The following is a 26,809-nucleotide window of genomic DNA, read 5'->3' on the forward strand; positions in this document are numbered from 1 at the left end:
GGATTTTTTTTATTTCTATCATGGTGATTTTATTTTTCATTACTTGGCAATTTCACTTTTTGGATCATGGCAACTTTCCTATGTGTGATCGACAAAAAGAAAATATAGATCACTGCATTTTTACTTTTAAGGTCATGACATTTTTTATTTTAATGTCTTCGTATTTTATTATCTTGTGCTTATGTGTTCAACATTTTTAAAATTGATGAATGATTCTTTTTGTACGCTGACGACATGGAATACATAATTTTTTTTGTTTTCTATATTTTTTCATGAATTTTGTGTTGTCTTATAGAAAATTTTATTAGTCTTGCTTTTTCATAGTATCTTCGCAATTCTTTGCTTTTTTGCATACTATCTTGCAGTTCTTTGCTTTTTTCATACTATCTTGGCCGTTCTTTGCTTTTTTTTCATAGTATCTTGGCACTTCTTTGCTATTTTCATACTATCTTGGAAGCTCTTTATTTTTTTCATACTATGTTGGCCGTTCTTTGCCTTTTTTTCATACTATCTTGGCCTTCCTTTGCTTTTTTTTCATACTATCTTGGCACTTCTTTGCTATTTTCATACTATCGTGGAAGCTCTTTATTTTTTTTCATACTATGTTGGCCGTTCTTTGCATTTTTTTCATACTATCTTGGCCATTCTTTGCTTTTTCATACTCCCTCCGTTCCTTAATATAAGGTGTATAGATTTTTGAGAAAAACTCCAAAATATAAGGTGTATTGCGTTTCACCACTCGTTTGAATAATTTTTGAAGGGATTTGATTACATTTTCTTATATAGGGCAAGCTCCTCTATTTTCTCATGTCACATAAGAATTCACCAACCGACTTCTGCCTTGTGCGTGGAGGACCTGTGTGTGCGGGGAGGATGAGAACGAAGGGATGACGTAGGGGGCACGATCCAAAGATTTGACATCTAATCATATGGTGCAGAAAGTGACCAATCCATGCCTCGCGTCGGTCAACCCAAAGTGCTACCCAATCTGAAAACTACTTGCAAGCGGGGACAGTAACTTGCAAAACCCAAAAGTGTAGTTTTGTACCATTCTGATCAAAATGAACAGAACAAAAACAATAAGTAACCGGATTGGATCTTGAGGTGTATCTCTCCTTGTGTGTGATTTGAGTAAACTTATGTGGTGAACCTTGTTCTTGTGTGTTTCCTCTTGTGTTCCTTTTGTTATTTGAGACCTCCTCAACTCCTCCTCAAAATTGTGAAGATTGGGCAACATCTAGGACTTGGTCCTACTCCTACATCAGTAAAGCTTCATGGACAGAAACTGAGAAATAAGGAAGTACAATGGCATCATGACAATTTTCTTACCATAGAGAACCAGCCTATTATTGCTCCGATTAAACAACGCAAAAATGTTGTGCCCATGCCTTCATTCGCAGTGGGTGTCGGTGTCAAAACCTGCGGATCTCGGGTAGGGGGTTCAGAACAGTGCGTCTAAGGATCGAATGTAATAGGAGGCAGGGGACACGATGTTTACCCAGGTTCGGGCCCTCTTAATGAAGGTGATACCCTATTTCCTGGTTGATTGACTTTGATGAGTATAGGGGTTACAAGAGTTGATCTACCTCGAGATCGTAATGGCTAAACCCTAGATGTCTAGCCTGTATGATTATGATTGCCTCTACGGACTAAACTCTCCGGTTTATATAGACACTGGAGGGGGCTAGGGTTGTACAGAGTCGGTTTACAGAGAAAGGAATCTTCATATCTGAACGCCAAGCTTGCCTTCTACGTAAGGAGAGTCCCATCCAGACCGGGGGGAGCCTTCTATTCTGTATCTTCACGGCCCATCAGTCCGGCCCGTGTCACATAGCCCAGACGCCCGAGGACCCCATAATCCAGGACTCCCTCGGTAGCCCTTGAACCAGGCTTCAATGACGATGTGTCCGGCGCGTAGATTGTCTTCGGCATTGCAAGGCGGGTTCCTCCTCCGAATACTTCAAAGTAGTTGATCAAAAGAACTATATCCGGCTCTGTACAATAGTTACAACCCTAGCCCCCTCCGGTTATTTAAACAAAAATAGGTTATGTCTTCTGACAGGTTTTTCGGCAAGGCGTTGTGCTTCGGCCTTATTATTATTTTGAACCGTTTTTCAGCCTCCCGCTTCACGTTTCGAGACGCGGCATCCATTGACACGTCTCATCAAAGCAGAGATCATGTCCCCTTATTGCGGGATATGGATTTGGGTAATCCACCCGTACCGTTCGCACGACTCCTGGGGAACAAGCGAGTTTTAAGGCTCATGGGGGGACGCTCAATATTCACTGCCTTTACAAGAAGATAAGGATCCTGCTTTTCACCCCACGCCTTCTTCTTCCTCAGCCCATCTGTCCTTGAGCTCAAGCGCCCCAGCTTCAACCCCTCCCGTCCCCAACTAACACTCCAACCATGTCCGGATCTGGAGCGCAGGGCAAGTGGATGGCCTCCTCCGTCATGGAGGAGAACATAAAGGAGCTCCGGGAAGCGGGGTATTTAGCCAAAGAAATCGCCCATCGGCTCCCTGCCAAAAAGCATATCATCCCCACACCGGAGCCCAGTGAGAGGGTAGTATTCATCCCCCACTTCCTTCGCGGGCTAGGGTTTCCTCTCCACCCTTTCGTCCGCGGACTCATGTTTTATTACGTGCTAGATTTCCATGATCTAACCCCAAATTCATTCCTCAACATCTCGGCGTTCATCGTCATGTGCAAGGCGTTCATCGTCATGTTTTTATGTCAAATGAGAGACTATTGCTTTGAATCACTCGTATCTTAATATTCATGCCATGATTAGATACATGATCAAGATTATGCTAGGTAGCATTCCACATCAAAAATTATTTTTTTATCATTTACCTACTCGAGGACGAATAGGAATTAAGCTTGGGGATGCCGATACGTCTCTATCGTATCTATAATTTTTGATTGTTCCATGCCAATATTCTACAACTTTCATATATTTTTGGCAACTTTTTATACTATTTTTGGGGACTAACATATTGATCCAGTGCCCAGTGTCAGTTCCTGTTTGTTGCATGTTTTTGTTTCACAGCATATCCATATCAAACGGAGTCCAGACGGGATAAAAATGATGGAGATTATTTTTGGAATATTCGAAGAATATGGGAAGGAAAATCCACGCGAGACGGTGCCCGAGGGAGGCACGAGGCAAGGGGCGCGCCCCACCCCCCTGGGCGCGCCCCTGACCCTCGTGGGCCCCCCGTAAGGCGGTTGATGCCCTTCTTCGGCTGCAAGAAAGCTAATTTTTAGAAAAAAAATCACGGCAAATATTTCAGTCCAATCGGAGTTACGGATCTCCATATATATACGAAATGGTGAAAGGGCAACAGACCAGAACGCAGAAACTGAGAGAGACAGAGAGACAGATCCAATCTTGGAGGGGCTCTCGCCCCTCCCATGCCATGGAGACCAAGGACCAGAGGGGAAACCCTTCTCCCATCTAGGGAGGAGGTCAAGGAAGAAGAAGAAGGAGGGGGGCTCTCTCTCCCTCTCTTCCGGTGACGCCGGAGTGCCACCGGGGGCCATCATCATCACCGCAATCTTCACCAACAACTTCACCGCCATCATCACCAACTCTTCCCCCCTCTATGCAGCGGTGTAACCCCTCTTTTACCGGTTGTAATCTCTACTTAAACATGGTGCTCAACGCTATATATTATTTCCCAATGATGTATGGCTATCCTATGATGTTTGAGTAGATCCGTTTTGTCCTATGGGTTAATTGATGATCGTGATTGGTTTGAGTTGCATGTTTTATTATTGGTGTTGTCCTATGGTGCTCTCCATGTCGCGCAAGCGTGAGGGATTCCCATTGTAGGGTGTTGCAATACGTTCATGATTCGCTTATAGTGGGTTGCGTGAGTGACTGAAACACAAACCCGAGTAAGGGGGTTGTTGCGTATGGGATAAAGAGGACTTGATGCTTTAATGATATGGTTGTGTTTTACCTTATGATCTTTAGTAGTTGCGGATGCTTGCTAGAGTTCCAATCATAAGTGCATATGATCCAAGTAGAGAAAGTATGTTAGCTTATTCTTGCAAACCTATCCAACAGCACCTACAAAGTACTTCTAGTTTCATACTTGTTCTAGGTAAAGCGGACGTTAAGCGTGCGTAGAGTTGTATCGGTGGTCGATAGAACTTGAGGGAATATTTGTTCTACCTTTAACTCCTCGTTGGGTTCGACACTCTTACTTATCAAAAGAGGCTACGATTGATCCCCTATACTTGTGGGTTATCAATGTCTAGCCTATATGATTATGATTGCCTCTACGGACTAAACCCTCTTGTTTATATAGGGCCAGTTTGGTTGGAGGCCTGAACAATGTGCCTGGAAAAAATCATTGCTTGGACAAAGCCTGAGATGGTAGATGTTTTTCGCCTGGCCAGGCTAGCCTGGTGCGTACTTGTTTGGTTCCCCTCCTCGCCTGTTGCTTTGTTCTTTAGTGGTTAAAATATTTCTAATGCTGCCAACGTCCCTTGATTAGCTTCAGGCACACGGCCAGGCATAGAAAACGGGAAGCCTGGGCCAGGCTGATCACACTGCCTGGGTTGGGAAATATTATTTTATTGGACTTCTTTAATCAGGCCAAGCTAACTATGGTGGAAGGGACGCCAGGCCAGGCACTACTCTTTTCTATCAGGGTGCCAACCAAACAACAACCAGGCAGGAACCAGGCACATCCCAGGCCAGGCTTGGAACAGCATTGACTCCAACCAAACACGCTCATAGACACCGAACGGGGCTAGGGTTGTACAAAGTCGGTTTACAGAGAAAGGAATCTTCATATCCGAATGCCAAGCTTGCCTTCTACGTCAAGGAGAGTCCCATCCGGACCCAGGGGGAAGCCTTCTATTCTGTATCTTCACGGCCCATCAGTCCGGCCCATGTCACATAGCCCGGACGCCCGAGGACGCCATAATCCAAGACTCCCTCAGTGGGCTAATACAAAACATGGACTAATAATTAACCAAAACCAGGTATTAAGAAATGTCAAGGCTGGCAATAAAAAGGCACATAAAAACAACCTTCGGATGAAAAAGAAGACTGGCGGTGCAGAAAATAGTCAGATCCCATGGTAGGGTACCTAGCGTAGCTGGAAGTCACAAATCAGAGGTCGCACGGGGAATTTACCCAGGTTCGGGCCTCCATGGTCGAGTAATACCCTACATCTTGCTTGTGTTTGTCGTTGATGGTGCATATATCTCGAGCAAGGGATTACAGAGTGATGTATGAGTATACCAAGAGTTGTTTCTATGGTAGTAGATGGGATAGAGAGCCCCCTAACCTCCCCTTATATACACAGTGAAGGTTGAGGTTTTACAAGGGAAGATTCGATCTAGGTCGCCGCCACCACCAACTTAGGGATCAAGATGGCCAAGGGACGTCACTCCCTTACTGTGGGCTCCCTCCTATTGTTGGATATGTGATGGGCCTCACGGTCCTACAGACAGGCCCCCCGCCGGGCTCCCTGTGGTGAGCCACCCCCGGTGTATGACATCGTCAAAGACATTAATAGATAAATGTCGAATGACAAGGCAAATTAGATGAAGGCTATTTCACTCTTTGTTGATTGACAACACTAAGAATAAAAAAGATTGATTATGAAGATATGGAAGTAGAAAAAATAATTAATAGCAACACAACTGAATTACAGATGAAAACCAAGGAATGAATAGTGAGAAAAAAGGAAGGTTGGAAATGGGAACAATGAAGAAACAAATACATCAAAAACTTGTAAAAAGAATTTTGGTTGAAGAGTAAATAAAGAGGAACTATGAAAACTAAAGTATACTAGCACAACAGAAAGAAGAAAGTGAAGATCAATGAAAAGGTAAAACACCGAGGGAGTATAAATTGACTAATGACCGGAGAGACCCCTGTTAGCAAATGAATGATGCCACGGCACTGAAATCAATACACAGCAACATTACCTTCACCAATCCAAGAAATACCATCAATGATGTTGCTCAAAATAAGTGCAGATTCAAATGATTGTAGTCTTCTAGCTCCAAAGAAAGAGAATATTAATAAATAAAAATGAGAATCTCAATAGTGATATGATAACCTATTTGCCTTCTATGCATATTGCATTCTCTCTCATAGAATTAGAGAATACGAAGAAAAAAAACAGGAGTCTCAATATTGATAGATAGCTAAACTATATCAAGACTCATACAAATATGAATTATGCAAGCATAAAGACCGGCAAACAAAAATACCATAGCCTTATAGAACTAGGAGATTATACAATACTTGGAGCCTTGTAGAGATAGAAGTATTTATGATACTAAAACACACAAACAAAAAGGACCACCTACCAAAATCCTCTGCATGGTGGGAGGCGGGAACTAAATCATTACGGCTTTGTTCGGTTAATCCTCTCCCCAAGAGGATTGGAGGGAATTGGCAACGATTGGTTCATATTTTGACTTAGAAGAGGTTTAAATCCTCCTCAAACCCCTTCAATCCACTCGGATTTACACGCAACCGAACAAGGCCTACATGGACACAGTGCATATCTATAGGGGAAATCAAATGAATAGTCATAAGAGGATGTTTTCTTGCGGCTGTGCAGGAGGACAAAGGGAGAGCAGAGTGGTAACTGCAGACGATTTGCCTCCCCGCGCATAAAAAATCCATATGGAACGAAGAAGAATAACTGAGCATGGAAAAGGGGTAACATCAGCTACTTGTCGCCCCGCGACGACCTCCCTGTCCATATCTTACCCCTCTCTCTTCCCTGTGCATAGCTCGTCCCGTCCTGGACCGAGACGAGCAGTTTCTCCCCTCCGGAGACAAAGACAAAATGAAGGATATCCTCCCCGTACCCCTCAAATCGGGTCGGCTTTTGGAATAAAAACCTCATGTCCAATGAGCCGACAGCATAACCAGAATGCCAAGTCGAGAACGTGCCAAGAATCATGCCAACCCCCGTTCCAACGAATGAAAAATCGACAGGACGCTAGTAGAGAATCAGTCGACTGAATTAGCAAAAATGTTTTTTTTCACCCATGCATGAGATGTTTTGCTACCCTCGTACTCCCTCTGTTCCTTTATATAAGGTTTGTTTGTTTTTTCAAAAGTCAAACAATAGCATATTTGACTGAGTTTTTAGAAAAATATATCAATATCAATACACATTTTATATCGTTTGATCCATCGTGAATAGTATTTTTCATATTTTATCTACTACATCTTGCAGATGTTATTATTTTATTATGTAATCATGGTCAAACGTTCAAATGATTGACTTGCATGGAAATCAATACACCTTATATTCTGCAACAGAGGGAGTAATAGCTAATTCTCTCTTCTTTCAGTTGAGGTAATTGAGCATACATCAATTTTGAGTTTGGCTCATGGACTCCAAGAAGCCCAGTGTTTTGAAAATTTTTATCGAAAAACACATTTTAAGCTTAAAATAAAATCAAATTTATTCCGTGAAAACTTACACGAGTTCACCACATATCCATAAATATTCATTAAATAGTATGATAGACTGCAATCAATTTTATGTCCAAAAAATAAACAGAAAATCATTTTGACAATATGAAATATATTATTATGCATAATACACATGTATTTGTATATGCACACTTATTTGAAATTTTTTGCCACATGAAAATGAATTTTGTGAGAAAAAAAGAGGGGGCTACCTGGAGACCATGCACCAAAAGGCATTAGGTTTTTTACCCTTTAGTTGTGTTAATTGGGTGGTTTTTAACATATTTTAAAATTATATTACTCCCTCGAATCCAAATTAATTGATGTTGGTTTAGTATAAAGTTGCACTCATTTTGTACTAAGTCATGGATGTTGGTTTATTCATTAAATTATATTAGGTTGTGATCATGTGATAGTTTTCACTGCACTTAAATAAAGATATTACATTTCATACCTTAGTGGAGATCCACATGTCACAATGATGTGGCGACTAACTTCACCTGTCAGTATTTATTCGTTAAATCCAACCTGACAGAATTGAGAGCGGTATGATAGAACAAGCCGCATATATCTTGACATAATATGAAACATTTCAACGAGTTCGACAAGATTTGTTAAATTTGACTGAATTTTAACATAATCGAGGATAAAAAAGTTGGCAGAGAGTGACAACCAAAACGTGGTTAATTCGAGCTCAAATAATGGCGGCCTTGTGTCGGCCTCCCGTTTTTTAGGCGGCCAGCGTCGCTCTCCTCCATTGGAGACGCACGGGTAGCTCTCTCGGCGCCTCGCCGGCCTCCGCCATGCCGCGCTGCTTCTCCTGGGCCGGCCACCGCCTACCGAGCCTCACCTGCGTCCCCTGCACCGGCGATGCCGCCGGCCGCCCGTGCAGCCCGTCCAGCCCCTCCAGCCACGCCGCGGAGACCTCCATGAGCCTCCGCCACCGCGGCGACGGCAGCGGCAGCGTGGCTGGCCGCGCCGCGCGCAAGTTCACGCTGGAGCAGCTGTCCGCGGCCACGGACGGCTTCTCCGCGTCCAACCTGCTCGGCCAGGGCGGCTTCGGCAGGGTGTACAGGTGCCACCTCCGCCTGGACAACGACGACGACGAGGCCGCCGCGCCGACGCCGGTGGCGGTGAAGCAGCTGTGCCGCGGCGGCGCGCAGGGGAGCCGCGAGTTCGTGGTGGAGTGCGCGATGCTGATGACGCTGCGGCACCCCAACCTGGTATCCCTCGTCGGCTACTGCGCGCAGGCCCAGGAGCGGCTGCTCGTCTACGAGCTCCTCCCCCGCGGCAGCCTCGACGCCCACCTCTTCCGCCCTCTCCCCGCCCAAGGCAATGGTGACCGGCCTGCGCTGGAGTGGAACACGCGGGTGAAGATCGCGCACGGCGCGGCGAGGGCGCTGCGGTACCTACACGAGGCGGTGTCGCCGCCGGTGATCTACCGCGACCTGAAGCCGTCCAACATCCTCCTGGCCGACGACTTCACCGCCAAGCTGTCCGACCTGGGGCTGGCCCGGATCGGGCCCTCCGGCGACGACACCCACGTGTCCACGCGCGTGATGGGCACCTTGGGCTACTGCGCGCCCGACTACGCGCTCACCGGCCGCCTCACCGTCAAGTCCGACGTCTACAGCTTCGGCGTGGTGCTCCTGGAGCTCATCACCGGCCGCAGGGCCTTCGACCCCGACGCCGGCGACGAGAGGCGCCTCCTGGACTGGGCCAGGCCCTACCTCGGCGACGTGCGCAAGATGTACGGCCGGCTGGCCGACCCGGCGCTGCGCGGCCGCTTCCCTCGCCGGGCGCTCTACCAGCTCGCCGTCGTCGCCTCGCTCTGCCTCCACGACAGGCCCAACCTCCGGCCGACCATGTCGGACGTCACCCGGGCCATCGACCACGTGGCCTCGCAGCCCTGGCAAGCCCATCATCGTGCCAAATCGTGCCAAATATGAAATTCAATCTTCTTGTTGTAGAAGTATATACTATGATAATATGAAGGTATGTTTATGCGAAATCATATGAAATTCAAATTCTACTCTACCAGGAATGAATGAATGAATGAATCTGTTGGCCATCATCAGTTTGGATGGATGGTTGAGCAGACCTTGTTGGTTTGTGGATCCAAAGGGAGAAGAACACTTGTTGGTTGAGAAGAACACTCAAATAGTGCCTACATGAATCTGTTGGCCATCACACTAGTAGAAAACTTGTTGAGAAGAACACTTGTTGGTTGAGCAGACCTTGGTAAACATGCATAGTGCTCCCACTGAAAGAAACATAGATAGTGAATACAACACTCAAATAGTCGTTTTGGCGGTCTCTGTATCCCCACCGTTCTTCTCCCTTTGGATCCACAAACTGCATTTATTACAGGTTGTATTTTCTAATAGGAGTAGAAGCCAATAGCCCTCGGCGTATATGCATGATGTATATCCTGGTAAGGCCAACATCTGTTTTGGCAGCTGGCCACTAGTGGGACCGTTTTCCTGTTTGGGGCTCATAATATGTTTCGATTTTGCTGGTTCCTGATGACATGCACCACGACGAGTTGAGCTGGTACACCATGAGAAATACTCTTCACACATGATTTAGGGGGTTTTTCTTTTTTTTGTTTTAAAAAAAGTGGCTGTTTTAGGGGTTCAGGGGGTTATTTTTAGGTTGTTATTAGCTAGCTAATAGAGAGAAGTGTCCTCTCTTATATCTTCATCCTTGGTTTACCAACACTACTGCTATGTTCATTTCACCCGCAGATATATAATAACTCATGCATGCTCGCATCATACATCATCATATATAATAACAAGTCCTACTAATCAAGTATCATCATACAACTTCTACTCGTTATTAATAATAAGTCATACGATCATCATCCTCATAGTCATCGAACCCAACCCTACATAATTGTTCTTAGCACATGATTATCAGTATCAGGTAGGACCTAAACACACTTAAGGTAAAATAGCATAAAACAATATAGACCCTGACTCTCCATTATGAAGAATGGAGATCATCCTATCTCCAATCTTGCGCCTCGCTTCCTTTTGCTTCCAAGAAGCTCCTTACGACTGTCCATACATTTTTTCCATTCTTTGATTGTCATGTCTCCACTTTTTTTAGAAATCCGGTATGGACAGTTGAGATTCGTAGGATGACCTGGATATATGTTCAAAACACGAAGACTGCCGCCATTTTGATACATCAAATGAGGCACACAATCCTCTGGGATTCTTTGTTGAAAAACATAGTAATAACTTTGTAGTTAGCAATGATGTACTAGTTTTAGAAGTATGCAAAAAGATGCACGGATGTCGTAATAGTAAAAAATCTTACCAGGGTATCTCCATGGTAGTTACCGTAGTTCAACACGTGCACTAGTGGCACGTATTGACCATAATGTTGAGGAGTTCGATTGTAGATATTGTAATTCTCAAGATCATTACAAAATCCAACCAGGTGAGTTTTCTCCTTGTAAGTTAACTCAGAGCCATCGGTGTAGTAAGTTCTATCTACCATCTTCTGCACATTCTTTGATACTTCAAAATAAGCTGTCAATGGAAATAAGCTGTCAACTATTTTGAAATGAACAATATAAATTAGTTAATAATTAACTATGTTTGAGAAACTCACATAGCGGTAGAACTGGAGGCGTATCAACAAGGACCCAAATGTCCATATTGTCTTGCTCGATTTCAGGATCACCAAGATCCATGGTGACAAGCATACCCTCATCAAAACCATACAATTTGCAAAATGCATCCCAATTTTTGCAACCAAAATGGGTTACGCTCTCAGCATTATACAACTTTACTTCAAAATCCACATCATGATGGGTCCTTAGGTGAATTTTCTTCGTTCCAAAATTTTCATGGTCTTCAAAATCCATTCTCTCCAAGACATAGCGTCTTGCATGGCATGGGATAAACTATACTCGAATTTTAAAAGATGAAAATTACACGTTGAAATAGTTGAAGTCATGCTTAATTATGAAAAAAAAACACTTGTCGTCGTTGCGTACCGTTTCAGCTTCGAAGGTCTCCTCGAGCTTAATGCTGAAGCGCCGACCATCGTCCAGGTGAGGCCTGTCGCACTGACCTCGATCGTCGTGGCACCAGTCGCACTCCCCCGGGAGACTTCCGTCGTCCGATGATGACATTTCCTATACGTTCATAATTCAAAGACTAAATTAGATCATTATTATTCAACTAATCATATGCATATGCCTTGCATAGTGCTCTCCAATTTGAGCATTCAATAAGAAAAATCAAATCGCAAAATAAAGTAGTATTCAAATTAGGATGCATTCAATTATAAGAAAAACTACATCATCTCCATGTGTCCGTACATCAAATATTATCACTAATACACGTCGAATACTATCATACATATCGCCAGTACAGCTAGAACCGTAGCGCCCAACGGGTATCGGCGCGGGCGGTGGACACCCAAAGGGAAGGAACCATCACAGGATCATAGCTCCAGTGAGATCCCTGAAGAACCTGCCAGGTATTCTCAAACCTGCCCTCCAACGCAACCATGTAGCGACAGACGTGCTGGTCCTCCTCGCTGACACAGTGATGTACCACGTCCGCGGTGTCCGGAAGCCTCGGCACCGTCACTGGCCCACGCGACCGCCACCAAACAAGGATCGGGTCAACGACGGGCTGGCTCCTCACCAAGCTACGCCCCCCGGAAGGTAGCGCCTCCCAGTACCACCAGGCGGAGCCCAGTCCCGGACATGGCCCATCTGGTCAAGCAGGTGTCGTCCTCCGCCGACTCGACGACGAGGATGCAGGATAGGCATCGTCCACGTCGATGCGGGAATAATTGCTTTAACTAAAAAAATAAACTAGTTCTATTAATTTTCTTGCTAAAAATAAACTACTTCTATAGTAAAATAAACCAGTTTTTATTAAATCAACTAGTTCAACTACTAAGCACTTACTATAAATAGAATAATGTAGTACTTACTAAAAATAAACAAGTTTACCTAGTTCTAACTAATTCCATTAAACACTTTCTAAGTAGTACTAATTACTAAAAGTTATCGGGGAGGGGGGGTATATCGACAACGACATACCCGATAACAAAAATAAGAAGAGGAAGAAGAAGAAAAAAAGAGGAGAAGAAGAAAGGAATAGAAGAGGAAGAAGAAGAAAAAAGAGGAGAAGAAGAAGGAACCTCTTTTTTCTTCTTCTTTTTCATCTTCTTATTTATTTCTCCTGTTATTCCTCTCCTCTTCTTCTTATTATTCTTCTTCTTCTCCTTCTTCCTCTTCTTATTTTCCTTTTTTCTCTCCTTCTTTTTCTTCTAAATATGAACATATACGTAAATTGACAAAGATAATTCTATGAACAAAAAAAATCATAAAAATTCTATGAACAAAATTACAACAGAAAAAATCAAAAAAAATCTATGAACAAAATTACAACAGAAAAAAATCATAAAAAATCTATGAACAAAATAAAGATTCTATGAACAAAATTACAAAAAAAATTCATAAAAATTCTATGAAAAAATTGACATATTCTTTGCATATATATGAACACACAAACTTTTGCATATGCAACAATAATATCACCAAAAAAATGTATGAACAGTAAAAAATTCTAACTTTTGCATCTAAACTATACATCTAAATTAACTACAACAATTCAATTAACTATACATCTAAACTATGCATCTAAATTAACTACAACAACTCAATTAACTCTACATCCTAAATTACGCATCTAAATTAACTACACATCTAAATTAGGAAATTACGCAACGGGCCGGGGCGGCGATCGACGAGGAGGCCGGCAGGACACAGGGGCGACGGTGAGGGGCGCGGCGACGGCGACGGTGAGAGGCGCGGAGACGGCGACGGTGAGGGGGCGCGGCGCGACGGGCGATGAGGGGGCAGGGGGCGGCGACAGCGACGGTGAGGGGCACGGCGCCGGCGGCGAGGAGGCAGGGGGGCACGGGGCGGCGACGGCGTCTGCGGCCGCGCGGGACGGCGTCGGAGGCAGGGCGACGGCGAGGCGCAGCCTGGCGGCGTCGTCGGGCGGGGAAGAACGAACTGAATAAAAAATTTCACAAGTGCTATTTATATAGACGAAGCATTGGTCCCGGTTCGTGACAGAAACCGGGACGAATGCCCCCTGTAGTCCCGGTTGGTGGCACCAACCGGGACCAAAGGCCACTTTTCGGCAGTCCAAAGGGCGGGAAGCGGCGGCCTTTAGTCCCGGTTGGTGCCACCAACCGAGACCAATGGCCTTGCGCTGGCGCGGTGGTGGGAGTTTAGTCCCACCTCGCTAGTTGAGAGTGACCAGCACCTGTTTATAAACTCTGCTGCCTCTTCCCTCTCGAACTCCTCTGAAATGCAGGCTTATGGGCCTAATTGGACACTGCAATGTTTGTGGGCCTACTGGGCCTTCTGCGGGCCTGAATCCTGGCCCATGGTTGGGTTTCTAGTCGTATTCAGGCCGTGCTGGCCCAGTAGGTGGCATTTTTTTTTTCTTTTTTTCTATTTTTTTTTCGTTTCTACTTAGAACTAAATACTTATAGTTTTTTAGTGATTTCTTTTTTCTTTTAGGTCACAAAAATTATAAACTTTCTGTTAGTGCCATTAGCTTTAAAATTTGAATAGTTTAAATTTGAATTTTTTAAAATTTGTATGAATCACTAGTTTATGAATCACTAGTTTACTAAATTTGTGTGAAAACACTTTGTAGAATAGTTAAAATTGATTTTTGAGTCAATCTTTTTCCTGCTATTTAATAGTAGGTGGCACTTCTTTTGTTTTTTTGTTTTGTAGTGATTTCGTTTTTATTTTAGGTCACAAAAATTATAAACTTTCTGTTAGTGCCATTAGTTTTAAAATTTGAATAGTTTAAATTTGAATTTTTTAAAATTTGTGTGAATCACTAGTTTATGAATAACTTTACTCAATTTGGTAATTTTAGTTAGTCATAACAAATATTATAGGCATTTTTTTCTTTTTTGCTATTTATTTTTTCATTTCTACTTAGAACTAAATACTTATAGTTTTTTAGTGATTTCTTTTTTCTTTTAGGTCACAAAAAATAAAAACTTCTCTGTTAGTGAACATAGATGCACTTATAGAGAAAATTAAACATAAATTCATAATTAATTTCTATTTATGAATTTAGGTCCAATTTCCTCTATAGGTGCATCTATTTTCACTTTGAGAGGAGCTCAACAACGCAGAGAGGGACGGGCTTATAAATAGGTGTGGGCGCCCTTTGGTTGGCGAGGTGGGACTAAACTCTGGGCCAACCCTTTGGTCCCGGTTCGTGGCATGAACCGGGACCAATGGTGGTGGGCCAGGAGCCAGGCCCATTGGTCCCGGTTCGTTCCACCAACCGGGACCAAAAGGTCCAGACGAACTGGGACCAATGGCCCACGTGGCCCGGCCGGCCCCTGGGCTCACGAACCGGGTCCAATGCCCCCATTGGTCCCGGTTCTAGATTGAACCGGGACTAATGGGCTGACCCGGCCTGGACCGTTGCCCCCTTTTCTACTAGTGTTATAAAAGGGGACATGCTTGTGATGTTGAGAGGCCTAATAAATCCGGACGGAGAAAGTACTGTTTAAGTTACGATAATTAATTATACTCAGGATACCATGGAAAATCATCGTAAGCAGCCAGCAGAATCGACGTCTTAGACCTGTATTAAGCACCTGACTAACTGTATATTCTTGCTTCAGTTGTACACAGCTAGAATATAATTAGTTCCCTCGCAAGAAAAAGAATATAATTAGTTCAAATCATGCTAATTTATTATTTTTCGTTTAGCCACTGATTGTTGGTTAAATCTCAAGATCACAATGGAAAATCAACATAAGTAGCCAGATTCAAATTTTAACCCGGCGCCAGTACAGATTCAGTACCTAGCTAGACCATACTAATTAGTTCTAATTAACTCTGTTTGTTTAGGGCTAAAAAAGGATCACTTAATTATCAGCATCACCTGTACGAATACCTGGAACATATTCTCCATCTGGTTCCTGCATCACCATCACTAAGAAATCCCGCGACTAGTTTTTGAACCTTTCACCGGCACGACGACGCGGTGGGTTAGCTGATCATTCAATGCAATAGTTATTGAGATAGTTATTGCGTGCAGGCCACTGCCCACCTCCCCAACTGCACTCGCTGAGATCAGCCACCAAAAGGAGACTCTCTCTTCTACTGTTCTTCTTCCCCATAGGTCAGCTCCCTGGCGAAACAACCTGCTAAACCACAACACGAATATGAGGCTTAGGTTCGGCCCGCTGGGAGTAAGAATTCATCATTTTAAAACCAGTTCCTACATAAGATCATCGACCTCAATCTCAATAACTATCATCATGACAACGAACCAGACATATGTTTATAGATTCTTAACTGACGATCTATAATTCTAATCATCATATCATAAGTTGATACTAGGCGCACCAACACACTGTCAACTAATAATTGACTTAATAGTACCGTACACAATATTTAGTTGTACTAGTATTCAACAAGGGAGGAAATATCCTGGCTCAAGTGAAACAATTCAATCGTGTCTACAGTATTTCCTTGCCACAGCTACTTCTCCTGTGACCAAGCACACCACAATTTGAACACTTGGGAGCTTTCCTGGGAGGTTTTGAGAGGTCGCCGCGGTCAGGACAAGTGGTGCTCTTATGACCTTCCTTTCGACAAATTTTACAGAATCTAGACTGTTTCACGGGCTTCTCATAAGGCGGCTTGTCCCGGCTTGTGGTTGGCCTTCCCATTGTTCTCTTCCGTTTTGGGGCGCTGATTGAAGAGATGACGCCGTCGTCTCCATCTAACTCACCGCCTTCCACTCTATCAGCTAGTGCTGCAGCTTCCCTATCTGCAACACCCATACCATCTTGTTCAGCAGAGGTCGGTGCCAGCTTTGCTTTAGCTTGTTGCAGCAGTAACATGGCTGCTTCATAAGACTGTACATTTGCATCACCCATTTGAACAAGCTCTAGTGCAGATAAATAAAGCTTGGTGTGTCTTGTCGTATCTGATTTGGGCCGCCCTTGATCGTTTTGATACATTACTAGATCCTCAGGGAGTATGTCCCGCGCATCCCTAGTCCAACGCTTGACAACATGTTTCGCTGGGATCTCACCAAGGCGGAGATGTAGTATAACCTGACAATCCAATGCCATTATTGATTGACAATGATCTCGTATCACAAAAGTCAGCACAACAAATTTAATGGAGTTCGACAGAATTACCTTGATCGCATGGCAGCAAAGCATCCCAGAGTGGGCAAAGAACCCACACTCACATAGGAATTCATCCTTCGTCTCGTTTGTTTCTACCTTGAAGGTAACTCTGCACCATTTCTCTCTTGATGCCGAGTCAACATGGTGTGCAAAATAAATTTTGTGTGGAACAACTTCCTCGATGTCATAAGAGCCGGATTTGTACAACTCGTCTCCAAACTGCTCAAACATAGTTCTGGTGTAAATTCTGCTTGCATGCCATTCAAGGGGAAAGTTCCCCTTCAGAACAATTCCTGCCTATGATAACATAAAATTAATATAGACACGACCATCAGCATCTAACTAATTCTGCCAAGAAAAATACACAATAAAAAACTTACTATTGATGTCCTCTTTTCCTGATAACTCTCCTCAGACTCGCGATCAAACTGTATCTTCTCGAACTGCTTAACAAATAGATGCATTGGGCAACCAGGTGGGATGTATCCCTTCAGTAGGTGATTGGCACTTTCACTCCTCTGTGTACTGGTCATCTTCGCACAGAACACTCCCATGAAGTAAGGCTTGGCCCACTTCTTCCGCACTTCATAGACCTGGGTCAGGAATGGATGCTTCTGCAAACCATACTTTGTTAGCATATCACCCCACCCAGTTTCAAATTCTTCTACCGTCAAAACATGGTGAACAAGCATGTGGAAGTCCGTCTTGAACTCTGATTTCTTGCCATACAGTACTCCAAGGCTCTCCTTAGCCTTCCGAAGAACGTGCCACTTGCACCACCGGTGAGTTGTGTGAGGCAGTTCATCAATAATCGCCAACTCAATAGCGCGAGCTTGGTCTGAAAAATGTCAATCATGAATAAACCAAGACACCAAGTTCAGGTACATAAAATTGGAACTCGGAATTATGCTTGTCTCACCTGTTAGTATAGTTAGTGGAGGCTTCCCACCAAACATTCTGATAAATTCCTTGAACACCCATTTGAAACTTTCGACCTTCTCGTCCCTCATCATGAAACCACCAAATATAATACTCTGGAAGTGATTATTTACTCCTACAAATAACCCAAAAGGCATATCGTACAAGTTTGTACGGTATGTTGTGTCGAAAGTTATAGCATCACCGAAATACTTGTACTGCTCGATCCCCCTGCCTGTCGCCCACATAAGTGTTTTTACACGGCTCTCTTCATCAACTTGGACGTTGTAAGTAAAATCACTATCTGCTGCTTTCAGATCCTGGAGTAGACTTACTGTCTTGGTTGCATCGTTGTCCGATTGCTCCCTGCTCAACTTGCCACACAAAGTGCGCAAAGCCCTCTTGGTGAATGGTACATTCTCCAATGTGCCAAAAAAAACTTCCAACAATACTGTACACTTTGCTAAGGCTAACATTATTCTCCCTGAGCTGTTGCACCAGATTTCGAGTGTACCTGTCGATGTGCCTATGAGATTTCCAATGCAACTTCTCTCCGCAAGTCAGGGACACCCGGTGGTTGTGAACTGTACGGTGCTCGCATATGTACCATCCATTGTCGGACGACCTCAACAATCTGATCATCGCTGTACACTCGCACCTGGTGGACCTGCTGTTTTCTTTAACGGGCTTCCCCTGCGAGACATAATCATGAAATGAGACCCAATTTTGTTGGCAACCAACAATAAATGAATTATATTGTTGAATTGTCATGGGGTGAAACATACCGCGCAGGCACAAACGATTTCCTGCATGCACTTCATTCAGTGAACGTTCAAACGACTCTTTGCGAACCTAACACCGAATCCGCTTTCCCACGAATATAGGTTGTAGAATTCGTAAGCCTCGTCCAGTGAATCAAACGATTTGCCAACAGTTGGGTTAATTACAACTCCCTCCTTGCGCTCAACAAATTCTCTAACGGATATTTCCAGAGCACTTTTCCTATTTGGATTGAACTCCCTTTCAGTGGCAGCCCTCCCTATTCTCACCCTGCATAATGACAAAGCAAATTTTACCAGCTTCATCGCTTATGCGTTGTCAAAATTTTGGCTTGGCGGCCAGTAGCATAATTAATGTGATTCGTCCATCACACAGACCAACAATCTCATGCAATGGAGTAGTATTATTCCATCGTTAACAGTCTTATCAAAAATATAAATTAATCAGCAGAAACCTTTGTTGAATGAGCCACCAAGGTTTTCAGCAATTAACAAACATAAGACGTACTACTACTATTCACTAGATTCCTGTTTGGGAAAATTAGTTGCTATTTGCTGTGAATATCAAATCAGGAACATACAGAATACTAACCAACGGAAGCTACATGTACAGTATATTCTTATCAACATTGAACCCACATACAGTATTTCGTAACTGCTTTAAGCACCAAATAATTTCTAATATGCCAGTTCAAGGAATAGTTTTTTGCAAGTACATACCTTTTAGTCCATCCAGATGTTGCCTCAGCGACCTCATCTTTGCCTCCCGAATCCCCCACAACAGCGTCATCTGCACTAGCCTGAGATGAGGCGGATCCTTGGGCGCCAGAGCTCTCGAGCACCACCGCTCTTGCAGCACGTATCGGGACCTGAACATGCTTCTCCGATGGAGCACCCGATTCTCTCTAGCACCCCTAGCCTGGACATAAATCCAGATGACACCGAGCCATTTTGGTCTATCTCGCCGACGGTCCTCCTTGATTCAGCAGAGGGTGGCGGAACAAGGCTTTGTGCGCACCTAAAGAACAAATCTTGCCGATGTGATTCAAAAACGACACTCCATCGAATTGAATACAATAGCAGATCTCGCGAACTCACCCTGATAGTTCAGCGTCGCCAAGGAATTCCATGGGCCGCTCGTCTCCTCCAGACTAGCTATGGTGGAAATCTCCGGGGACAGCACCATGCGAAGAAATTTTGGGCGCCCGGCAGAAATCGGAAATCCGGAAGAAGAACTGAATGGATTTGGATTTGGATATGGGGATGGTTGGGGAGTAAAGCTCGGGCCTGGCATGTCATTAAACCTGTTGAGCACTGTTCATGTTCCTTCGCTTGCCCAACAGCCCAAGCCGCAACTACTTCTGAACCTAGCATTGAAGTGAGCATTGAATCTGACGCGTTATGTTCTGACTCAATACAATAATATATACCACTGTCCGTGTGTATAACGAAGCCTGGACTGTTTGTAAAGCCAGCATGGACAGTGGCACGGGAATCACAATCCTTATATGAGCGGGTGAGATAACGTCCTACGAGGCGCTCGTCCGCTGAAAATGCGCTCACATACAACACTGCTCTGCTTCCCCTGAAAGAAAACAGAGGCTGGTGGCAATGCTGAATCACCAACATATATAGAACAAGCATCAGCATCATCGCGCAGATGATCATATTTCAACAATCACACCTTCGAAGAACAAGTTGTCTAATAGCTAAGTTTTTACATCACCATCAGAGGAGAATTGCATCAAAGCAAAAGTGACCATTACTCCACTAGTGAATCAGGCAGGGCAGGGTCCCTGTTACATTTTCCAGTTGGGAGGGGACGTGTTGGCCTTGAGGTAGGTTCATACAGGGAGTGCTCGGCATCCGCCACATAACATTCCGGCCAAGCAATCCGTCAGACGCAATTCTCCTCTTCTCTTTTCTTCTCCATCCAAGGTACAAAATCCTCGGTACAGCAGTGAGTGATTTCTGCTTGCATTTGCACAGCTTTTGCCTCCAGGAGTGAGCATGCCTCATCACAGCATTCCAAACATAGTGAAAGTCTCTCCATTCCATTGCTTCGCCTCCCCTGCTCGAGTAAAGATGTTAATACAACAGTACATGCCAGGACCATATGAATGGCTGATATGACAGAAAACACGCATCAGCATCGTGTAAATCATACATAATTCAGAGCCAGGGCTACTCACACTAGGGATGTCCAGATATCACAACTTCAACAAAATGTTAATTCAGGCTTGTCCCCCACAAAAAACTAAAAAAATTATCTGAAGATTAAATACTACTATGGGGGTAACAGGAAATCTTGGTGTCCTCTGTCTTGTCCTCCAAATTATTTTCCCTAGATCCAGCTTCATAAAATGCTTCTCCAAAAACATCTACATTTGTTCTTCTTGATAATAACCACTAGAAAGGGTTTTTAAATGACAGGCAAGGCAATAGCTACAATATACGACACAATGCACACAGAAATATAAAATGACTAGTTTATAAACTTGCACATTACTGCAATGCAGACCACTCTTGACTCTCGCACCAGAATTTACAGACCATCCATTCTATGACGAGACAATCTAGCCATATGTTGGATTTTTTTTTTCTGATTCAGCGTATAGGCAATTTACATGATGAGAAAATTAAAAGCAAGACACATACTATGGTCACGGACAGTAAGATGCTCAGGTAAAGATGTAAATGCAACAGTGGATGCCAGGACCATATGAATGACTGACAGAAAACACGCGTCAGCATCGTGTGTGTAAATCATACACAATTCAGAGTAATGGCTAACTCAGATCAGGGATGCCTACAAATCACACATTCAAATAAAACATTCAGATAAAACATTGAAAAGCAAGCAGGTTTTGCCATCAACTTGTTGCCTAATAACTAACTTGTCTGTCTCCAGTGACAAGCTTATCATGAAAAAGATATTTATAGTGTGAAGAAAAAGTATAGCCATTGTCCATGCACCCCACAGGTCTCCCCAGCTTATCATCATCAGAATTGATATCATTCATCATATGTACTTCAGAATACAAGAGAATGGAAGTCCTTTTTTTTGGAGTACAGAGCAAAGCTAAAACTTTGGACTTCACAGGATCCCCGAGCTACAACCTTCCTCTCACAGGACTTCATCAGCAAGCACCCAGAATAAGACTAATTCCTGAGTACTGGATCACTACCGCTGTTACCAGAAATCTTGGTACCTATGTCCTGTCATCCAATTTCTTTCCCCTAAATCCTGGTTCATAAAATGCCTTCCCCAAAAAAATCTACATTTGGTCTTCTTGATAATCATTAGAAAAGGCTTTTAGATGGTAGGGAAGGCACGACATTACTGTACACGACACTGCACACGACATTCTTGTCCTTGTCCCGTATCTTTGCATATTTCACTCAACTTAATGTTGTCCACGTACATGTCAGGGAACGAGTCTGTGTAGACGAAGCTAAGTAAAGCCGTGAACACCTTTGGTTCCATGTCTTTGATCTGTATGACACGGTTGGACGACGCCTCCTTCATGGGGCCAAAGAGTTGTGCCATGAACACCGTGGATCGGGCAGCGAGCACACACCGGTGTGCGGCGAAGGTCTCGCCCCCGACCTGGAATGCCACATCGGCACCGACCTTGTTTTGAAGTAAACTGTTGAAATGCTGGTGTATGTCCGGCAACAAGAGCGCCTTGGTGCTGTGACCAGGGCCACTGGCATCATCATCATCAAGCTTGCTGTTGCGGACGACCACAACGTCGCAACGGATGGTGAGACAATCACACTTGAGATCTGCCGAGTGTTCAACGGCGTCTCTTCTCATGAACCTGTCGTTGCCCCAGATTGGAGTAGCGGTGGAGAAGTCGCGAGTCTCACCGGTTCCACGAATGTGCATCGCCATCTGCTTCTCAACCTGATCGACAAGGCTGAAACTGAACCTGACCTCCACGGGGTCTCCCTCATCGGTGTCGGCGTCGTAGTGAAAGGTGAGAAAGAGCGAGATGAAGTCGGCGAAGCTGGGGTTCTCGCCGTTGGGGTAGTACTCAATCATCCAATCGTGGCCTCCTACATTGAAAGGACCGGCGGTGATGCCCTCGCCGGTGGGAATGAGCTGTTTGGTGCGCGTGTAGCTGCTGACCATGAGCAGGTGGTAGCCGCTGTCCCCGCGGGCGTCCACGGCGGACGTCTCGCAGAAGCACTGCCTGTTGCTGCCGGAGATAGAGACGCCGGTGAAGGCCGACATGGCGGACCTCACCTGATGTACCTGTAGGAAGTCGATATATATATATATATTCAGTCACCATCCAGTTGATGTGCAAAACTTGGAAAAAAAAACTAAGCTTGAGAGTTTGGAGTTGGGATGGATGGCGAACCTGGGGAGGTCGCCGGAGCAAAGCTGGAGTGGTCACCCCCGGCGCCGGCGGCCGCACCAAGACGAGCTCCACTCCCCGAAAGCAGAGTTGGGCACACCCCACTTTCAACGCACGGAGTCGCCGCTGCAGCTTCTCCCCGGAGACAGACAGAGCTCGCGCCGCCGCCGCCGCCGCTGAGTGGCTGCGCCGCCGGGTCGTCCCGTGTGTGCGACCTGGGCCTGCTCATTTTGAGACTCTTTACCGTGTTTTCGTTCCCATTAGCTTTGGATCAAATTTTTTTTTGCTGTTTCCTTTTTGTTGTTTTTATGGGTATCTTTTATAGTCCTTTCATTATTTTTCTTCTGTTTTTCCATTTTAAAGTTTCTGTATTTTTCTAATTCATGATTATTTTTTGCAATCCAGGATTTTTTTTTAAAAAATCAGAAAACTTTTTTTTAATTCATTAATATTTTTTAAATCGCAACATTTTTCACTATATTATGGAAACCCCAAAAGTTTGGATGTTACAGCTCATGATGACCCACCCAGGCTTAGTCTAGGTCCAGTAAACAACGCTCCATTGGAAAGAAACATTACAGTATGTATATTTATCGAATTCAGAGAAAATAATGGTTTCCAGGTATCCAATAAAAAAATAGGTAAATGAAAATAATTGAATTTATCATTCCCTGAAACGATAGAATTTACATGATTGTAAGTAGCACATAAACAGGCAGCTCCAGGAATGAATCTGTTGGCCATCAGTTTGGATGGATGGTCAGATGAGATCCTGTGATGTGATGTGATGGCCAAGTGCAATCTGCAGCAGCAGGGTGTCAACATTGGTAACAAATGTCAGTTCAAAGATAAAATTAAGCACCTCCACTGCAAACTGACATTCTGATACCCAGCAAACATTGGAAGGAAAATACATACGCATTGCCCAGGAGTTTCTGACAGAAACCGCTAGCTAGCCTTTTAATTGCACACCATAGGAAGAAGAAGCATTTTACGACATTACAGCATCAAAGCAGCACAGGGAGCCAGTTTTTACTATACATCACAGCACCGTAACTAGATAAAGATCGTCCATGGTATAACATTCCGGCCAAGCAATCCCAAGTATTCTTCTCTTTTCTTCTCTTCTGCAGGAGCCGGAGCATACATACCTTGGTTAGTCTTCTGCGACATAAACATAGTGCTTCCGTTGAAAGAAACATAGTGAATGCAACACTGCTCTTCTTCCCTGGAAAATAGAGGCCACCAGTGCATGTTAGTGTCAGGATTAAGCCACCAATGAATCACTAATAGAACAAGCATCAGCATAGTGCATATTTCAAGAATCACACAATCACATTCAAAGAACCAAGTCATCTAGTGCAAGTTATTACTATGAAACAACATCCAGAGGAAGATATGAATTTTATGACTGAACAATATAATGACCATCTCCCAAAGTTTCCACTGACACTTGACCAAGAGATATTTATTGGGGAAAGTAAAGAAAAACATCTACATCTGTTCTCTTTTTTCTTGACAACCACTGCAACTGCAGTTCAGTTTGACACTTGCGCCTGAATTTTCAGACAGCCCATTCCATCAAGACACAATTTGCAAGTACGTTGACTCAGAATATAGGCAAGTTATATGTACATGCCGAGGAAAAGGTGAGACACACATACTACAATCTCTCTAGACTAGAGGATCACATATATGCAAAAGAGTGCCACTTGAGGCCTAAGGAACATGCGTACCATATATATACGGAGTGCGTGTTACTTCTGCTGGTTCGAAGCAATACTTATGGCATTTCTATGTCGACTATTGCTTGCCTGCCTTCCTACAGAGAAACTCTTAAGTTGCAGATTTGCTTGACTATTGTTTGATTATTACTTCAGATGGTAGAGGCAGAACAAACATGAACATGGGCAGCAAATGCCAGTTGAAAACTAAACATGAACATGGATTTTTCTGATTCATCATACATCAAAACTACAAGACGAGACAATTTAAAACAAGACACATATACTACAATCTCTGTAGAGATACTTGTATATGCAAAAGAATGTCACTTGAGGTCTAATTAAGGAAGATGTGTACCGTATCCAGAGTGTTACTTCCTCTGGTTCGAAGCAAGCATGGCGATGAGCTCGTTCAAAACAGAGGGATAGGTCGTGACAATATGCCCCCAGCCATTACTTGCCATTAGTCTCTGCAGACGCGAGGGAGATTGGACTTGGATAAACTTCAAGCACGCCTCTTTCAACCCGCGACAGTGGTGCTGCTCGGCTAGAGCAAGAGTGGATGCCACAGAGCTCACACCTATGCGCTGAGACAGCTGCTTTACACAGATGAACTTGAGCCGCTGGAGATCATACCGGTCTGCCGCCACAAACAAGCCTTGCAGCCATTGCAGCAACTCCACTTCATCCTCTGCCGCTTCCCCATCTTGACCTTGGCCCACAGCTTCCGACATCTCATCTTCTTGTCCTTGTCTCGTATCTTTGCACAGTTCACTCAACTTAATCTTGTCCTCGTACATGTCAGGGAAGGAGTCGGTGTAGACGAAGCTAAGCAGAGCGGTGAACACCTTTGGTTCCATGTCTTTGATCTGTATGACACTGTTACTGTTGGAGGCCTCCTTCATGGGGCCAAAGAGTTGTGCCATGAACACCGTGGACCGGGCAGCAAGCACACACCGGTGTGCGGGGAAGGTCTCGCCGCCGACCTGGAATGCCACATCGGCGCCCACCTTGTTTTGAAGGAGGCTCTTGAAATGCTGGTGTATGTCCGGCAGCAGGAGCGCTGCTTTGGTGCCACCATGGCCACGGCCACCAGCATCATCATCATCATCAAGCCTGCTGTTGCTGACGACCACGACGTCGCAGCGGATGGTGAGACAATCGCACTTGAGATCTGCTGAGTGTTCAAGGGCGTCTCTTCTGATAAACCTGTCGCTGCCCCAGATTGAAGTGGTGCTGGAGAAGCTGCGGGTTTCACCGGTCGCACGAATGTACGTCGGCATCTGCTTCTCCACCTGGTCAACCAGGCTGAAACTGAACCTGACCTCCACGGGCACTTCATGGTTGTCGTCATCGGTGTCGTAGAGAAGGTTGAGAAAGAACGAAATGTAGTCGGCGCAGCCCGGGTTCTCGCCGTTGGGGTAGTACTCGATCAACCAGTCATGGCCTCCCACATTGAAAGAGTTGGCGGTGATGCTCTGGCCGGTGGGAATGAGCTCCTTGGTGCGCGAGTAGCCGTTGACCATGAGCAGGTGGTAGCCGCTGTCCCCGCGCGCGTCCACGGCCAGCGTCTCGCAGCCGCACCGCTTGTAGCCGTCGGCGATGGACACGCCGGTGAAGGCCGACATGGCCTGTCGAAAATCGACCTACTCAGTACTCAGTCACCATTCACCATTGCTAAGTTTCAGAGTTCATTTCAGAAAAGAAAAAACCAAGTTTCGGAGTTTGGAGTTGGGATGGATGGGGTGAGGGGCGAACCTCCGGTGTCGCCGGCGTCGCCTCTCCCCGGAAATAGAGTTTGCGGCGAGCTGAGGGGCAAACCGCCGGCGGCCGCACGAAGACGAGCTCACGGAGTTGCCTCCCCACCGCGCAACGCACGGAGTGGCCGCTGCTCACTCGCTGACGTCGCCCCTCGGTTTCTCCCCGGAGACAGAGCTCGCGCCGCCGCTGCCGCCGCTCCACTGACTGGCTTGGCTGCGCCGCCGGCTGGTCCCGTGTGTGCGACCTCACCTGGGCCTGGAGCTAGGGCTAGGGTTAACTATCACCACGTTCGTTATTGGACTTGAGTCCACCAGCTGCAAAGCCCATCATACAACGCATAATATTTATTCGGTATAAGTTTGTCTCAAAACCAAAAATCGGTATAAGTCGAGCCGGGTTTTTTTTACTAAAAATCGAGCTGAATTTTGTGGGGTGCCAAAACACAAATTGAATGATTTTTTAATCACAAAAATAATCTAATTTGAGTTTTAAAAAAAATCACCATTGTATTTTCATGAACTCACGGCTGATCTCCTCCCCACACCATCGTCCACCCTCATC

General features: G+C 44.7%; 4 protein-coding genes across 6 annotated transcripts; 1 reads left to right on the forward strand and 3 right to left on the reverse strand.

The window, feature by feature from the left end:
* The first annotated feature begins 8,215 nt into the window (after positions 1–8,215).
* On the forward strand, positions 8,216–9,493 carry LOC125513171 (probable serine/threonine-protein kinase PBL7). The gene has a single exon (XM_048678199.1). The coding sequence runs from the start codon at positions 8,272–8,274 to the stop codon at positions 9,415–9,417; it is 1,146 nt and encodes a 381-aa protein (XP_048534156.1). The 5' UTR covers positions 8,216–8,271; the 3' UTR covers positions 9,418–9,493.
* Positions 9,494–15,790: 6,297 nt separating this feature from the next.
* Positions 15,791–19,797, reverse strand: LOC125515679 (protein FAR1-RELATED SEQUENCE 5-like). The gene is made up of 8 exons (XM_048681194.1): positions 19,495–19,797; positions 19,117–19,414; positions 18,403–18,667; positions 17,953–18,310; positions 17,619–17,753; positions 17,080–17,537; positions 16,709–16,996; positions 15,791–16,621 (listed from the first exon to the last, which is right to left on the reverse strand). Exons 3-8 carry the CDS (start codon positions 18,436–18,438, stop codon positions 16,019–16,021), a joined length of 1,878 nt encoding a protein of 625 aa, XP_048537151.1. The 5' UTR covers positions 18,439–18,667; positions 19,117–19,414; positions 19,495–19,797; the 3' UTR covers positions 15,791–16,018.
* A 547-nt stretch (positions 19,798–20,344) lies between these two features.
* On the reverse strand, positions 20,345–26,513 carry LOC125515680 (BTB/POZ and MATH domain-containing protein 3-like). Of its 3 annotated transcripts, none has more exons than XM_048681197.1 (3): positions 26,246–26,513; positions 24,846–26,118; positions 20,345–20,467 (listed from the first exon to the last, which is right to left on the reverse strand). In XM_048681197.1, the coding sequence occupies exon 2, from the start codon at positions 26,113–26,115 to the stop codon at positions 24,859–24,861; it is 1,257 nt and encodes a 418-aa protein (XP_048537154.1). In that variant the 5' UTR covers positions 26,116–26,118; positions 26,246–26,513; the 3' UTR covers positions 20,345–20,467; positions 24,846–24,858. The 3 variants fall into 3 exon arrangements, with proteins under 3 accessions (XP_048537154.1, XP_048537153.1, XP_048537152.1); XM_048681196.1 differs by lacking the exon at positions 20,345–20,467 and adding an exon at positions 23,328–23,991 and having other exon boundaries at positions 24,846–26,133; XM_048681195.1 differs by lacking the exon at positions 20,345–20,467 and adding an exon at positions 23,328–23,991 and having other exon boundaries at positions 26,246–26,512.
* On the reverse strand, positions 20,475–22,994 carry LOC125515681 (BTB/POZ and MATH domain-containing protein 3-like). Its single transcript, XM_048681198.1, has 2 exons — positions 22,767–22,994; positions 20,475–22,657 (listed from the first exon to the last, which is right to left on the reverse strand). The coding sequence occupies exon 2, from the start codon at positions 22,634–22,636 to the stop codon at positions 21,737–21,739; it is 900 nt and encodes a 299-aa protein (XP_048537155.1). The 5' UTR covers positions 22,637–22,657; positions 22,767–22,994; the 3' UTR covers positions 20,475–21,736.
* Positions 26,514–26,809: the final 296 nt, after the last annotated feature.

Source organism: Triticum urartu, chromosome 6 (genome assembly GCF_003073215.2).
Source record: "Triticum urartu cultivar G1812 chromosome 6, Tu2.1, whole genome shotgun sequence".
In the NCBI taxonomy this organism is placed as follows: domain Eukaryota; kingdom Viridiplantae; phylum Streptophyta; class Magnoliopsida; order Poales; family Poaceae; genus Triticum; species Triticum urartu.

Excerpts from the sequence above, each read along its gene's own strand:
- LOC125513171 (XM_048678199.1), top strand. The coding sequence starts at position 8,272 with ATGCCGCGCTGCTTCTCCTGGGCCGGCCACCGCCTACCGAGCCTCACC.
- LOC125515679 (XM_048681194.1), bottom strand. The coding sequence starts at position 18,438 with ATGAAGTGCATGCAGGAAATCGTTTGTGCCTGCGCG. Across the intron at positions 17,538-17,618 it reads TCCACTAACTATACTAACAG|ACCAAGCTCGCGCTATTGAG; the intron begins GTGAGACAAGCA and ends GACATTTTTCAG. Across the intron at positions 16,622-16,708 it reads TTTGCTGCCATGCGATCAAG|GTTATACTACATCTCCGCCT; the intron begins GTAATTCTGTCG and ends TTGGATTGTCAG.
- LOC125515681 (XM_048681198.1), bottom strand. The coding sequence starts at position 22,636 with ATGTCGGCCTTCACCGGCGTCTCTATCTCCGGCAGCAACAGGCAGTGC.
- LOC125515680 (XM_048681197.1), bottom strand. The coding sequence starts at position 26,115 with ATGTCGGCCTTCACCGGCGTGTCCATCGCCGACGGCTACAAGCGGTGC.